The sequence below is a fragment of the Zonotrichia leucophrys genome, chromosome 3 (genome assembly GCF_028769735.1).
Source record: "Zonotrichia leucophrys gambelii isolate GWCS_2022_RI chromosome 3, RI_Zleu_2.0, whole genome shotgun sequence".
In the NCBI taxonomy this organism is placed as follows: domain Eukaryota; kingdom Metazoa; phylum Chordata; class Aves; order Passeriformes; family Passerellidae; genus Zonotrichia; species Zonotrichia leucophrys.
The window spans coordinates 22,250,595-22,268,143 of NC_088172.1; the positions used below are offsets into that span (position 1 = coordinate 22,250,595).

The 17,549-nt window shown below is 36.6% G+C and overlaps 1 protein-coding gene across 4 annotated transcripts in view; it reads right to left on the reverse strand.

The window, feature by feature from the left end:
- Positions 1-399: 399 nt before the first annotated feature.
- ARHGEF10 (Rho guanine nucleotide exchange factor 10) overlaps positions 400-17,549 on the reverse strand; it is a 123,127-nt gene continuing 105,977 nt past the window's right edge. For all 4 annotated transcript variants that reach the window (XM_064707616.1, XM_064707617.1, XM_064707615.1 and 1 more), the window contains 4 exons: positions 16,688-16,830; positions 10,783-10,957; positions 4,183-4,305; positions 400-2,235 (listed from right to left, as the gene is read on the reverse strand). In XM_064707616.1, coding sequence (XP_064563686.1) covers positions 1,721-2,235; positions 4,183-4,305; positions 10,783-10,957; positions 16,688-16,830 — 956 coding nt within the window. In that variant the 3' untranslated portion in view covers positions 400-1,720. The remainder of the gene's footprint in view (positions 2,236-4,182; positions 4,306-10,782; positions 10,958-16,687; positions 16,831-17,549) is intronic.

The following is a 17,549-nucleotide window of genomic DNA, read 5'->3' on the forward strand; positions in this document are numbered from 1 at the left end:
GAAACACTGCCCTTATGGTTGAGAATGATTTAAAACAGGCAGATTGAAACAAAATATAGTGGAATCAAGGATTTGAATTAGAAGTGGCAAAAACAATTTCAGGGCAAATCACCCTTTTACTGGGATAATAATGGTACCAAAGTAGCCAGAAGTTTTATTCAATTCTAGTCAATGACACATCTGACCAATGTTCTACTTCAGGTGGCATTTTACTGAAATTATGGACAGTATTAGAGTTCTTCACAAAACTGAAACTTAATAATTCTTATTTCTCTGTATTTCAGTCTACTGATGAGGAAAAAAATGTTCCCAGCAACTCTATTCAACAAGTTACCTGCATTAAACAGATTTTGACTGCAGGATGTGTCTCATCACCATTTCTGGCAATGTCTTTATGAGCTGAAGCCTTTGTCTTGTATTTCACATGTGCAGAGATTAGTGCAACAGGCAATTTCAGTACAAATCCCAAATTCAAGTTTCTTTTGGAAATACATCAATTAACGAATAAAACATTGATCAGGTCCCTACTTAGAATTCATCCTTTTAACAGTACCAAAGTGACAACTTGCCCATCTGAGGGAATGAAGCTGTGCACCCCACTTTCCCAATTCCCATTTACAGGCCTGTGATTTGCTGAGACAGGGAGAAAAGAAGGGCTTGCCCCTCAGGTATGACCATATCTCTGCTGTTGCTGTTGCACTGTGACAGTATTTGATAGATGCTTGCCTGGGGACACAACACAACTCAGCTAATTTAAGACTTGTAGTGATTACCTATAGATATTACTTCCTATAGATATTCCTATATTAGTATATATATCTTCCCAATAAATGACTTATTAATAACTTCATTATTAATTTACTGGATGTGCATGCCTCCTTAAAAAGGTTACAATCCATGTTTAGCTTTGATATTGAGTTGCAGAGGGAGGATGTTAGCAGCACTACAATGCACAGCTGTTCTGTATCTGTATTTTCTATTTGCCCAAAGCCATTGTATCCTTGCAACTTTCTGTATAACAAAACCAAGTTCCATACACATCACACCTACCAAGAAAATGTGATTTTTGTACTGCAACATGTCTAATAACACTGAGCATTAGAAATTAGTATTTAAAAAAAATCTATGTTCTATGTTGAAATAAACAAATACTGATTAATTAATTTAGCCAGTTTTGTTGCAACCAAACTCTGGTATGTGGAATGAAGTTTTAGACTATTATAATTCTTGCCAAATTAGTACTAGCTCACATTAGACTACTTATTATTTTAAAATATCTGTTAATTTATTAAAATCTACTCTTCCATGCAATATGTCACTTTGGAAAAAGTAGGAACAACTGATTTATGCAGGCAGAAACCAGCATGAGACATGGCATGTCTTCCTTGCCTTCCCTAAGTGCTATAGAACATAATTAAGATATTTATAAATGTGAGTATAAATAAGGTAATAGATTCTAAAACCATTTTCAAGTCCCTAACATTCCTTTTTTTCTGAGTATCAAAGACAGCACCAATAGCTAAACATTTTCCAATACTCTACCACTGCAGAATGTTCTAAGTACATGAAGAGTGTCTTGCACCCTTGATCCTGTGATCCAAGCCTAGTGAAATTGCTCCCAGGTATATAAAGCCTATCTGCTTGGGTTCTAAGCTGGCATTAACCACAGAAGGATATCACATTTTTTTTAATAGCAAAAACAACCTTGGATTTAGTTCAGTTAGATATTTAATAGTGGGATTTGCCAGACCATCACTGAAGACACTAGTTCATCTTGTCGTTGCTGCTTGGTCTTCTTGTTCACTCTTCTGTGTCCTTGGCCACCAGAAATTACTAATACTGAACTTGCTTTCATTTTCTTAGGTTTCTGTCTTTTACTTTTAAAGGAGATATTTTGATCTTTCAGAAGCTCATAAATGTTACTGTCCTCTGGTCTGTGTTCTAGGGAACCTGATCCATGAGACAAAGTCAGGGATCCAGAGGATGATGACAAGTCACTTCTTTGTGCAATGGAGCCTGCAGAATCCCCCAGCCAAACTGCAGTGTCCTGGGTGTTACTGAGGGAAGAGCCCGGCTGTTCGCTGTGCAGAACGTTCTTTTGGTCATCATCCCTAGGTTCTGAGCCAGGAGGGAGGCTGTTTCTCAGTTTGTTTCTGTTCTTTTTGTTTGTAGATGTAGCTGTTACAAGAAACTTGACTGGGCTATTGTGTGCATGGTATGACACCATTCCTCTTCCTGGAGCCAAAAGAAAAGACACAATTAAAGAACATTATTTCTCAGACCACAGTGTTCTACCATAATTAGTTCATGAAATTTGCTCAGAATAGCGTAACTCTTAAAGCCCTATTATATGCATCCAGTCTTTTGCCTTGTGTGGACACTATTTACAGAAAAAAAAGTATGAAAATAATGTTCTACCACAAGTGTCTTAGGACTAATAAATCAGCTGAAATATGGCATATGAACTTTAGATGATGTACTTTTGTGCTCTGTTCTCACTATGGCATGAGCACAGAAATACTGCTGACTTTTCAGCTGGAATCAACACAAATGTAACACTATGTTTTCTCCAGTAATCCCCACACATTTTGTGGACCCCAAATTAACCCTGTTCTACCTCTGTACCTCTCCAGAACAGTATGAGAACACCTGTTTCATTGCAATAGACCCATCCACACTGTAGAACAGGAACTAAAACTCATTCTTCTGTCTAGTTACCATTATAGATTCATAGGGAACTGACTGAACATTCATTTTTTCTTTTTCTTTTTTTTTTCTTAAGTATTTAATCAGTGAGATATTGGTGGTACAAGGAAGATTTACACAGTGCATATATTTAGAATGTATGAAAAAAAATTGCACATGGCCAAATTGAGAAGCTGTAACAGCATCAATAGATGTGCCTTTTACAGCAAAAAAAAAGAGAGAAAAAAACATCTATCAATAAGCAACACTATTAAAAAGAGCTAGGCTAGCAAGGGGGAAAGCCCACAAATCCTAAAATCACTACCTCCATCCCTAACTTCCAAACGCATTTCACATTTTAAGGAAACATTTCACATTTTAAAGATTCTGCTTTTACAGGAAGTACATTCATATTAAGATGAATTATCGCTATTGGAAACATAATGGGGAAAAGCCACAGTTTTAAAATTCAAAACATAGTTACCAAAGACTATAAAAACAGCTCTCTAAATGTAATGTTTCTAGGTCTGTAAAATCTGACAAATTTTGATCCCAGATAAATGCAAGAATATATGACATAAACTAAAATAATAAAAACAGAAAATGGAAGAATGAGAGACTTTTTTGACTCTGCAACTATGCATATTCTTGCAATTGTATTAATTTTCACCTAAGATAGTTTCCAGATTTTTACAAAGCATTTATCCTGTGTCACACCAGATTATTGCTGCGTATTTTGCTGAACACAGAGGATTTAATTTTCATTTTGTGAAGTTACATAAGCTTTTTTTTCCCCCTGGAGGAAGCTGCAAACAGCTTGCCTCATAAAATCTGTCAGCTTCCCTCTTCAACACAGAAGCTTGAGCAGAATTCTGAATCCAAAACATTGGGGAAAAGCCCCTATTAAACACACTTTTAAAACCTTGCTTCTAATAGTAGCCTGAACATTTATATAGTGATACAGCAGCATTTGTGTGTTTGTATTTCAAATGGGGTAATATGAAAGTAACTCATAAACACATCTCTCCAGAATGCAAAAACCTTCATCACTGTTAAAAAAATGAAATATATACTCTCATATATTCCAAGTTTCCAGTTTGGGGGAAAAGGGAACACAACCAATTTATTCAAAAAGCAGTCAGACAACATGCTCATTTTTAAGTATCTGTGTCTCTAAACCTAATGCATCTATTTTCCCTAAATCTGGAAATAAGACTGTCTGCATTCTCTTCTCATCCCCATGTATTTGGCTGTACTCAGACAGGATTAATGCCTATCTCTTAAAGAAAAACAGTTGTCCCCTCTCAAACAACTGAGACAAAATTAGACAAGTATCTGGATAATACTGTAAAGCTCAGAAAGAAAAACAAATATAATTTCATCACACAGCTCTAACTTTTATCTAAACAATACATTTAATTTGGCAGGTTCACTTAAGTTACTGGCAGAAGAGAAGTGACATCTTCAGTACTCGATCTTTTGAGCAATTTCACTCACCAGTTACTTTGGGAATCCCCTGCAGGCGTGGCACTGGTAAGGCTACAATGATCCCCAGGTTTGTTCCAACCAGCAGCAAGCCATGGCACACCAGGAGGCTGGTCACAGAGACACGCTGCTGCCCTGCGGGGTTTAGTAAGAGCTCCGTCACTGAACAGTGATCACCTCTGCCTAGATCAAAGCAACCTCAGGCAAACACAACCAGCTGAACCATCTCAATTCAGCAAAGCACTCATTGCAAGGCAAAGTCTTTGCTGGATTCTGGAATTACACTTTACATACACAACAATTTAAATATTATTGAACATCTGAAACATTCTGCCCTAAATCTCTGAACCACAGCATCCAGAGGTAGACACAGATTGTCTCTACAAACATGCTTTTATGAACAGGCTACGTTTTTATATTCCCAATAATAAAACAGAAAAGCATTTCACTTCACAATTCTCAGTAACACTCTGTACTCATGACTCAAAACTGCTCAAGATTATTTTTTTTCTCCTAATTTTTAATCTGTGAAACTCTATCAGAAGTGCTGCGTATACCTGTCTAAGCTTGGGTTCCCACATACAAGAATGGCATTGACATATTGGAAGAAGTCCAGCCAAGATGAACAGGGGACTGGAGATATTAAAGGAAGTGCTGTCTGCACCTACCTGATGGAAGGATGCACAGAAGACAGACAGACTCTGTCCACATGTGCACAATGATATGATAAGACACAACATGCTCAAATTTAGAGCATGGGAAAATTTTATTCTATTCAGGGAAAAGCTGCATCACCATAAAGGTGGTGAAAAACTGCAATGGGTTGCTAAGAGAGGTAGTGGGATCTCCATTCTATTCAGAAGTATTAAAAATTTGGCTGGACAAGACATTGAACAACCAGGTCTAATCAGGCCTTCTTCATGAAGAATGAACACGACTGCCTCCAGAGTAAATTCCAATCAAAATTACTCCATGATTCTACGGTTTTCTACAACACTATTTACAGGATTGCTATTTTTCTAGTGAAAACAAAGTAATTTTTGCTTGCAATGCTGACTAAAAATATCTTTGATTCCATTTAAATGGATTTTCAAAATGGCCATGACAAGCTTCAGAAACGGAAACTATGATCTGCCCAAACTTTTGCCCAAGATCATGGGGCAGAGCATTTAAATTCTGCTTGAAGCTCAAGGAGTTTTAGGTCCAAAACATACACATTCTTGGATTTATTATTAACTCTACATGTAAGAGAGCAGTCATTCCATCTTCATCATAGCTCTCAAACTCTGAATCACTTCATCAGTAGGTCTAGAATTTGAATTCCACGTTTGACTTAACTTGAGTGAACCCTCATGTTCAACACTTTGGAGAAGGATCTTAATTACTGTGTTTCACAAATGAATGCATTTTCTGTCTTGTCCCTTGGAGCTGAGCTCATTTACCTCCAGGAATATATGAATTACAGACTCACTGGGAAAGCAGGGAAGGAGCAGCTTGACAGTCACCCAAAGCACTTGACGGGAAAACTGGAGGCAGACCACAGTCCAAGTCTTTCCTCACAGAACTTTACAAAACCAAATATTAACCTAGCAATGGTGTGTTTTAAGAAACTCATATAAGGTCAGATCTGGAATCCAAGGTCTGTCTACCTAAAAGCACATCCTAAACCACCCTATAGGCACAATGATTAGGTCATCCCAGTCAGGTGTAACAAGGACAAGTCTAAAAGGCTTCACCTACTTGTGCAGAAATTCAGGGACTACTACATTGAGTTCCATGAACTATATGTGTTTATGCTGGGAGGATGCATCATCCCTCCTCCGCTAAATAGGCAAGGATAGTCTATGTTGTACACAAATTACAAATCTTTTGAATATTTTTTGCCTTTTCAATGGGTTTGTTTTTAGTTGGGTTAGGTGTTAGGGGTTTTTTTTTGTTTTGGCTTTTTTGAGATATTAATGGGATTAATTTAGTTTCCAAAACAAAGCACAATAAGACACTCCTTCAGCACAAAAGAAGTTTCAGAATAATGCCCAAACACGTCTGTGTTCTGGAGTTTTCAAAAATCAGTATTTGAATTCTGTGATTTAGAGCTCAGGCTTGCTCAAATTTTTATGATATGTGAGTCCTTTCCTACCACCTGTACCACAGCAAATGCAAGCTAAGGTACAAGCTAAGCTTAACTTAGAGTTTGTTCTACAAACTACACAAATACTTGAGTACAACTTTTAAACTTTTAATATTATCAAAAGCTCCAAGTGCACTGTTGCCTCTCAATCCCCTGCAGAAGGAAGATGCTCGTATTTTTAGAACTTTAATGCTTTTCAAGCATTTAAAAGATAACATTATATTCATGATTTCATATTCCAATCCTGAAGCAACTTTTAGACAGTAATTTTCCCCTGGCAAATATATGTTACTGTTTCCATAGGTAAACCCAACAAATTATCAGCCACCAACCTAGCATCTTAAACATTGACCACAACCTAAAGCATGAAACAGCCACAGTGGGGTTAAAATAAAAATTGCTTGCTGTGAAATCTTGGAAAAGGAAACATCTGCATCTGAGAAGATACTTTAAATAACATAAAACAAATTATATATATATACATAAGTTAGCATTTTTAAATGTATACATACATATATATGTATATATGTATGTATATATATGTATGTATATACATATATATACATACATATATATATATGTATGTATACATTTAAAAATGCTAACTTAAAATATTAATTTATCTGCTAGCCAAGGTTTGAAATCATATTTATCTTTGTTATTTTCTGACTTTTTGTTTTGATATATTTCAAATTCAGAGGAAAATAGTCAATCCAATTCCCCAGAAAATATTATGCAATAAGCAGACAAATTAACAAGTCAAGAAGGGAAAATGATAAACATATTACGAAACAAATAAAATACTCGTCTTTATATAGCAAGTTTAGATCACACTGTCCCAATGAGGAAAAAGCTGTTAAAACCTGTAAATTAATCTGACCAAGATCTTGACTTTCCAAGAACTGAAGCTAATAATTAAGTGTATGGTCTGCTCTGTGTTCATCCTTCTCAGGTCTCCATTACAACAACCACCAGAGCTGGATAAATTCTCAGATTTGAATTCAACTCCAATTAGGTGTGAGGACATTGCTCCATATCCTCTTACATGGCCATGCTGCTCCTACAATGTAAAAAAAACCAGCCCACTGTACAGATCTGCTGGGCTGACCTGAAGTTTTCTCATCTTTTTATCATTTCCCAACAGTAATCATAAAGAAACTGCATTTCATGCTCTGGCACCTGGCGGGGTGGGAAAAAGCAAGCTGTAAAGCCTCATATTACAGTTGTTTTTCTGTAGAGAGGAAATGATACTCTTTTTCCTTTGCTTTTGCCATCTGTTTTCAGGAAACACTCATGCCATTAGAGATTATATGGATATAAACAGAATATGGCAAGTTAAGCAGAAATCATCTCTTTGTTAAACAGGTAACCTGTGATCATCCATACGAGCAATGAACTATCAAGGTCACAGTAATTACAGTAGTCTCTTTAAAAGGGCAAATTCTTGTAGAGCTGAGGGCAAAAACTTGTTTAAGGATGTCCTTTAATAAAATACTGAGTGTGACTAGGAAAAACAAGTGGTCTGTTCATGTATAGTATGATTTTTTTGATGTGAGCTCTGACAAAGGCTGGTGAAAAACTGACTTTGTTGATTCTTCAGCTACAGATCACAAAATTTAAGCATAAACTTGCTCTACAAATGACATATCTTGCACTAGTGAAATGTGAGTATTTGTCTTCAAATGTTAATAGATTTCTCTGCTGCTCAGCATGCCCTCTGTTAAGACAACAGAGCAGTGCTTGGGCTCCTTAAAAGCAATCCAGCTGTACTGTGAATCCACAGTGAACCAGATAATGAAATAAACAGCTAGCTGGATCTATAACAATCACTATGCTCTTCCTCTCAACCATTCTCTTCCTTTCTCACATGGCATTTGATTTTTTGTTACAGAACACAATCCTGTTACACATTACTAAGAAATGTTTTTGATGATGTATGAAGTAGAGGTAGTGCAGACCCATCTAGACCAAATGTCTATCCCACAGTCACCTCCATGATCCTGGTTTCATTTCCAGTCCTGCATTCCTACACACAAACTTTCCACAGCTCCAGAAAGTGAGAGCCCTCCAATCTCCAAAACTCAGAAGTGGACTGCCAGACATTTAAAATTACCTCCAGCAGGTAAAGAATCTGACACAGTTTGTTTTTATGCATTACTAAACTCCTCCAAATCAAAAGGAATTGCCTTCTGTGCCATTTCACTCCCCTGTGATTCTGTCCTTCACAAGACAGAGAGCTGTGATATTTAAAACTGTCTTCTCCTAAGAACAAAATTGGGGAAATCAATTGCTATGAGGACTCATTATTAAGGTTATGAGACCCTCCTACTCTGCTTAATTACTGTGGTTATCTTTTAAGTACTGTAACTCACAGTAATTATTCCTAACAGTGGCAGTAATTATTTCTTTTACTTGTACAGTATAACAACAAAAAATTTCATTAACTTAATGAAGCAATGTTCCTCTTATTTACATTACTTTTAAGTGAAGACATCTCTAGGTAGACTATTGGGCCAGAATACATCTTGTTTCTTCTAAAATCCAGGGAAAACAAGCCCAGCTTCTTCAAAGTTATACTGAGATCTTGCTCTTTTATATCTCTCTTCTTAAGACTCTTAGCAATATTTTTACACAAATTTATTGTCTCATTTCAACCCAACTTAAATTTTTACTTATCTATTATTTCTGAATATTAAGGAACTTCTATTGAATTTCAGAAAGCTGACAGAGCTGTTTACTTTAAAACTAGATCTCATAAAAATCTCTCATGAAGGAAAATACATACCTTGTAAATATACAACTATTTCATCATGTTGTAATTCAGTTTCACTTTGTCGGTTTTTTTATCTTAATATATACTACACAGAACCTGATTCTTTAGCTCCTTTTAATTCTGAAACTGCTACTTTATTATGTAAACCTCCTACAACTCTGTCTTTTAGGTTTTGTTGTTGCAGCATTTTTGAGATCATATAAACAGGCCTGAGAGCTGCTGCTAAATAATTGAAATTCAGTTCATTTTTGGAAAGGAGTTTCCCTTTGAACATTTGCTATAATAACGTCCTACTCCCAAAATAGCCCTCCATTTCCATTCACTGGTGTGCTTTCTGTGAAGACACTGAGGAAAAAAAAAGGAATTAAAATGGGTAGGAATGACACCAAGGAGCTATAATTAGCTAAAACTCTTGACAAAAATAATGGTATGTTATATCAGCAGTTTTATTGCCATGGAAATGAGCATAAAGCTAAATTTTTGAATACATTTATATGCAGAAAATATGTATAAGGGGGGGTCTTACTTCCCTTTTTCCCTTTGGTGTGAACAGCAGAACATACTAAAAGTTAATCCTTTTACAACTGATCTTGATTTATTTGCACAATTCTGATGAATTCAATCAAATAATTTATTTAAAGGCAGATGATTTGCTGCTGTTCAGTGCTGGAGCTATGGTGAAACAATACATGTACAAAGCACCCTATCTAGAACATGGCAAACAGACAAAATTTATAATGGAGTTTTATTGCAAAACTAATGTCATCTGAAAGAAAACATGGTAAGAAGAAGACACTGAAAAAGTGAAACATTTTAGATGTAAGATTTATGCCTAACTCCTGTGAGAATATAAATATAATCTCTGTGTGGGAAGCACTGGCTTCAGCTAGAAAAACTAAGCAATAAAGCTGGCACACACATTGCCAATAAAAACTGCAGAAGCTTGGTCTATTCCAGTCTACAAACAAGGAGAGACAGAAAGAATGGCTGTCCACTCATGGATACCTCATGCTCAGCATGCCAGTACCACTTTTCTGTCTCTCTCCGCCCAGCACAGCCCAGCTCCCACCTGATGTGCTTGCTGATGCTGAGGCCCTTGTCATCCACTTGCTAAACTGATACAAGTCATTTCAACTGCTTATTGAACAGCTTCTGTCTTAAAACATGTAAAGAGTTTTGATTTTTAAAATTTTATCCTAACAACCACAGGTTGGATTTAAAACTAATCACTTAATTCACCAAGTTAGAGCTTGGGTCAGCAAAACACTGAACACACTCTGAAATGGCAGCGTGTGAGTGGTTCAGCTGAGTTCCCTGGATCTACTGATATAACTAAAACTAAGCAAATGATTTTTTGGTCCAGATGCTAGGCAAAATGATTCCATCATGTACTAGATTCTAAGGTTCCAAAAGCAAATGCTAATCTCTGCAGAGTAAACACAATTTCATGACAGATTACACTGTCCAACTGTTTCACAGTCCCACAAAAAATATGACCAAACAGAAGAATCCACCTGCTTATCTCAACCAGCTCACTGCACACATTGTTCACCTGGGCAGCAGATGGACTACGACTTACTGAAGTAAATAGTCAGGACACACTTACCAGACGCAAAGTCTGAGATGAACCTTCTGATTCTATCCTAATCTACAGCACTGAAGAACAGCAGTGATAAAACAAAAATGTTACCATATGATGCAACTCAGCTACCTGGCAACATATTGTGAACAGGTGTGGCAATGTTGACATCCTGGAGGTGTTTCAGTGTCTCCGTGTGGAACAGTCGAAGGGTAGAGCCAGATGTGAAGGCAATCCAGACTCCCACTCCAGCCACAGCCATGTGAGAGATTACCATCCCTTCCTCTTGATGGGCTTCAAAGTGGTTCTGCAAGAAAAACAAGGGCTCTGTGGGGAGATGCAAGTCAAGGATATTACTCAGCTTTCTTACCAGCTTTTCAGTGTAAGCACCATATCTTCATCCTGTATGACAAGGACAAAGCTTCCTCTGCCTTGCTCAGGATATGTTCTGATAGCTGTGTAGGACATGTTTTGGAAATATATCATCATTAGTATAGAAGGATTCTCAGCTCTTGAGCCAGGGTTCCACCTAACAACAGATTAACTCAGATTTTCTTGTTTTTAAATATATGTGCATGATAGGGGCTGGAAAGCCCAAAACAGCTTAGACTTAAAAGGATTTCAAATTTCTTTATTCCATACTTCTTTATTTATAGTTTGGGAAAATTACCACAGCTGCACTTTTATCTACAGCAGAAATTCTATTTCAACAATAAAAAAATACTTTTCTTTTGTTCTGCTGGGGGTCTAACAAGAATAACAGAATGTAGTAAACAGTCATATTTAGAGAGTGTTTAAGAACTTAAACACACAATTCACTCAATTACACACATAACAATGTCAGCCTTAATATTGCAGTTTGGTTTTTGATGCTTCTGAATTTCACAAGTATTAGCTATATTGTTTTCCTGTTCTTCAAAGAATTGATGCTTCTCATTATAAAAGCCAAAATCCTCTATCTAAATGTAAGTAACATAATACTTTGAAGATAGACTTTTTTCCTTGATCTAGAGCCAGTTACAACCTGGCTCCAGGAAGGCAGAAATCTCCCTCTCTGTATGTCTGTATTAACATGTGAGATAAAGCTGTAGTAAAGTTTCTTAATCATTAACAAGAAGGAGGGATTGTTTTCCCCCCAGTTTGGTCTAGTAAGAAGACTGTCTCTGAAGTTGAACACAGCCTTTTATTGTTGTGCCAGCTATTATCAGAGAGCCAGTCTGATAAACACAAAACTTACTTAGCTAAATAAATGACAAACTCTTCCTTGGATAAAAATCTCTCACTGAGGGGTATGGAAGTAATAAGTGCTCTAATATTCACTTAATGTATTATATATTCTTTATTACATTTGCAGATAAAATGCAGAAGTACCGCCTCCTTCTATGTGAAATATACTTAAGTTTCCAGGTGTTATAATTAAGTTACATTTTGGCTTTTTTTTTTCATTAAAATCTAAATATAATAAGGTTATAGACATACTGTCCAAATTTTCCATCAAAATTCAACTAACAGGCTAAGATCAGAGACAAAGAATAAAAATTCAAGACTTCCACAAAGAAAAGCTTTTGGTATTATGTTTACTAAGCACTTAATTTTTTTTTTATACTTTGTTACTGCATAAATTATTATTTTCACTGAGAAATTTGCTGTTTAAAGAGGATGAGAATTATTTTTGTGCTTTTCATTTGTTAACATTATTCTCCAAATGTTCAGTTTTAGTAAATGAACAGAGTTTTCTCTCCAGCTGTCAGGCAGTAGTTTAGTTTTTGAGTATTACTGTATTACCTTTTGATTCTTTGAATAATAACACTGCAGAATGTAAGGTAAGCAACTCTGGCAGACATATTTACATTCACTGTTTTCCTCAAGTAACCAGTATTCATTCATTACCAAATGATATACACAATTTGAAAATCATAAGATTTATTCAACAGAATAATTTATCCATAAAAAACATCTTTCAAAGTCAGCAACAGCCCTTATGACTAGATATGCTGACATTCTCATCATGCATGTTCCATTGAAAAAAAGATTCTAAACTATTTACTTTGTTTATAGACTCATACATCCCTACACCGGTGACTAGTTTGCTTTTGAGAACTTCTAGGGGACGGACCCACAGCTGCTGAAGCAAACCTGACCAGCAACTTGCACTCTTTGAAATTAGAAGAAAAATGAAGAAGATTGTAAAAAAAATAATTTTCTCTGGAGTAATCCACCACAGCTGACAACTATTTGGTGCCACTGAAAACAACTTGCACATGCATTTTTGTCACATTCCATTTTTACTGGCCAACTCATTATACTCCCACTAAGTCTGTCCTGCCATTTGCACAGCTGGCAGCTGGAACACACAGACCCACTTGAAGCAAAATTGTATACTGCAAACATGACAAGACCTGTAGGAAGAACTATTCTTCTCATTGAAAGGGTTCTCTAATATGGAGCAAGAACATACCCCAAAACTGCACCTTCTTATGCATAAATTTTTGCATAAAATATAGCTTTGACATCTGTTTCAATTACACATCTATCTGAAAACCTGTGAGCTGGTCTTTTATTTCTAATTTTCTTTTATTTTATAACAAGAAATACAGATACAAAGGAAAAAAAGATGTCTCATTCCTTTTGTTATCAAAAGAATTGAATTAATTTTCTTTTTCTCTTTTCATTTTCATACTTACATTCCTCTTGCCTGGCTTTTCCCCCTCAGGCTCTCCCATTCTATCTACAGCAGCACAGAGGCTGCAGAAGGCACCGTGGATGCCACAGCCCAGTGCAGCTCAGCAGTGCTCCAGCAGTGTGGGACACAGCAGAGCCCCTCCTTTGAAGGAGTGCTCACTTACACCAAACAGCTGCACCAAGAGATGAACCATGACTTCTCCAGCTTCAGGTGAAGAGGATAATGGGTGCCATTACCTTCAACCTCAAACAAATGTCTTTCACTGCTTTAAAGAAGTGACAACACTTGGGCAACGCACATTCATGTATAGGGATTTCCATATTTTTGTTTACTCAGCTGAACATTTCAGTGTAACCCCTGTATAGATATCAAAGTTTTAAAAACAAGGTAAAACAGACTAGGATAGAATCACTCTCAACCAGTGACTTTATTCTATTAAATACTCTGGCACTTTTTGAAGTTTTGAAACAAGCACAAACTGCCTTTGCAGAGTCCAAGGAGCTCCAAGCACAGAGAGACCATTATTGGATGTAGGTCTGTAGCCAACAGCAATACAGATGTCAAAACTAAGTGACAAATTTATTCTTCACAGAAAGAGGATCAGGGTATGTAATTAATATATAACAGCAATTGATGCATTGCTCATGTGTGCCCTGCCAATGATCTTGAGGCATTGTGCCAGTCTGGGGCATTGTGCCAATAAAAGACATTACATAAAACATTCTATTACAATAACATATCATTAGAACAAGTTAATTGTGAGTCTTACCCATATTAGAGGGGGGAGAAAAGCACAAGTGAGTAATATCCAAATCAAACACACAATGCCAAACCTGCTCATTTACTAAAAAATATTTAAGTAAGAAAAAATCTTAAATAAAAATCTTAGCAAAACAAGGAGGCATGGAATGAGATTGTCTTCAAAGATAATGTACTTTGCACTTAGCAAATGCACAGACAGTTTATTATGAGATACCTGTGAAGCTAAGCCTCACAAGGACAAGTTTAAAAAACAGACTTGAATATGCTCATGGATTTGCCCAAACATGGCCTTAAAATCTTGCCAGATGCCTTTAGAGATAATGTACATGATGCAGAGCACAGAGTATGCGTGCATGACAGTAGCAATGAAGTAGCAAGCAGCTGCATTGCAGTATACATGGAGTATCTCCACATTATATATATGGAGATATAAAGGAGTTCAGTAAAGAGGGAAGAGTAAAAGGTGAGCTCCGTGCAACACTTGGATTCCTGCTGATAGAGTGAAGATCACATTTATGCAAAAGATCTTGAGCCAAATCATTACAACTAACTTTCAATGAGAGAGAGCACAGAGGGAGAACAAACATTTCCTTGCTCCTGCTTCCGCTCATAGCAAATATTCTGCTCTTCACAATGAGGAAGAGGCAGCTCAAATGTTAAAACATTTGATATAGACAGAGTTTAAATTGCCTCATATATTGTATAATATTGAAACAATATTGCCAATGAATATGGGAAGGACAACATAGCAGATCACTTTTGGAAACATAAACCTAGGAAGTTATCAAAACAAGTCAGGTCACTAAGTAGGCAGCAACACTGAAAACATTAGTGACCTGTTTGGTCTGGTGAGATGATGAGAAAAAGATCAGTATGTCTTAATTCCCATAAAGAAGCAACAGAAAATCATTGCTCATTCACAATTCTGTGAGGAAGATGACACACTATGCCATGGATATTTGTGTGAAATTAGAAAGATGACCCTCAGCCAGACGTACAGACAATCACCATGTTCTTTAACACAATTATTTATATTGAAGAAACATTACTCAACCCATATGCACCATTTCTTATATGTTACTTGCTGCAGCACTTTTTGTGTGTGCAATAGACCCATAATAACCTGAGCTCTGAATACAACAGATGGCTTAGTTGAGAAATGAGAAGAAACCTCCTGTGATGCTTTTGTAGGAAAATCTGTAGTAACAGCTGAAAACTGAAACTGCCATGTCTGAGAGATATTGGTAGAGTACTTGTTATTTTATGTCTCCAAACTTCTGCTTCCAACACTGCAGTCCATGGCATTTTACTATATTATGACAGAGTAAGCTTTAAACATTCTTTAATCCTCTAAGTTTGTTTAACTCTGGGTTTGTTTTCCTCTGCCAAAACAGCCCAGCATAGCCCAAACTGCAGCCATACCACCAGACTTAGGGAGAGCTGTGTTACAGAATTAGGCCAGACTTGCCAAACCTATTTACAGAGATCTGGCTGTATGTATCCAGCCTCACACAGTCCCAGAGGCTGTGAAACTAACAAAAGTCCATTTCAAGCACCTATCTACATCACTCATCCAAAATCTTTCCCTAATCATACCATTTAAACTACCAACAAAACAAGCCTTAAAGTAAAGCAAAGTAAGAGAATATACAATCCAAGCAGCTTATTAGATGAAACAAATCTCTCAGAAAACACAGAAAAAGACAGAGGAAATTAGGATGTTAGCTATTCCCTGCAAACCCATGACAGTGACTCACAGAATCAATTGTACCAAACAGACAATTGTTGGGAGAAAACACGACCATCAAAGAAAAAAATGCAGCAACAAAGCACACAAAGAAGGAGGCTGTGAGCTCATCATGACTCCTGTTTGAAAAAACTTCATGGCTGTAAACATCATGCAATTCAGTGACACTCTGTTGTAGGTTGAAGGAGAGGTTGAACTCCTGATGATTCATCAACTCTTAACTTTGGACTACTAAGATATTCTTTTGGTGAAAGCTGTAATTTTGACAGAAATAAGGGCTTAACATTTTCTGGAAAATGTGGTCACAAATGTGAGTTTGAACCCTTAAGACTCTTCTCTCATTCTGAAAAAGCTGGCTTTTGTGTGACTATTCATCAGAAACTGCTCTTATTCAAATAAAATTTTTGTAGGCCCCTGAGAAGCAAAACTCTGAAAAATTTACTATGAAATTATTGCAAGGTATAAGTAATATCTAACTATATAGAGGCAGTCTCTTAGTTAAACCTTCTTCTGTAATTAACATGAAATGTGCCTATAGGCACCCAGTTCTCTGCTGCCTTACCTCAGATTTCATTTTTAAGAAAATCTCTTGCCCCAAATACTCTCTCATTTCCAAGCACCTTATGGAAACCAGTGGGTAAATGGCAGTAAGGTCTGCTGAGTCATCAGCAGAGAACACAACAGCAGAATTACAAACTAAGGGAGTGAGATTTAAAAGAACTGAGACCACATTCAATAAAAAGCTTCCTGAATCATGATGCTTCTTAAACACATTTCCATTTTTAAAATTTCACCACTTATACCCTGAAGCATAATAGGTGAGCAATGCTTTCAAAAGTGTTTACCTCTATGGAATGCGTCACAGTGCTGATTATAAAAATTTGTCCACCACATGCAGCCCAAATGGTCTCCTCCATCACAAGCAGACTTCTAACAGGCAGAACACCCAATTTAACTATCTTCTGAGGTTCTGTGTTCCATGTTCCATCTTCAATAAAAAAAGAAGAAAAGTTATACACAACCAAATGGTGACCTTTGCTTTAAAACAGTTCTGAAAAGTCCACTGCTTGAATTTCTGCAAGTTGCCACTTCAAGCTACACTGTGATTTCTGTATGATTACTTTTAGTTTCCAGGGTAAATTTGCAAGGCTAAAACAACATTAAGGAGAAAATCCAAATCTAAGTACTCATATAACTGCCAACAGAGTAAATTTTATCTAGATTAAATGATAATTCAGGAATAACACATTGCTGTTCTGATTCAAGTGCTTTCCTTTCCAGAGGAAATACAGTCAGAAACCCATGGCTGATAAAATTGTCTCCAACCCAGAAGGAGCTCACAGCCAACCTATTTCAAGATGAATCAATTTCTAACTAGGACAGAATCATCCTTCATGTGCAAAGTCATCAGAAAGACTTTTACTGTAGGCTGTAATGAGTGCAGTTCACTCTCTAAGAGCATTTTGATGGAATGGACCATCCTACTACCAAATGCTTCAATTAAGATGGAAATTAAGACCAAAAAAAGGAAGAAATTAAAACTTGGTCTTGTGCCATACCTTCACTTTTCTTACTTTTTCCTCTAATTATAAAACCCACAGTGTTTTCTTTGGACTGCATTTAGCAGATCTAAATTAAATTATGCATGTGTATGTGGCACAATCAGTTATTCAGAGGTTCTGGTAAGAACTGCATGCTTCCACCTAC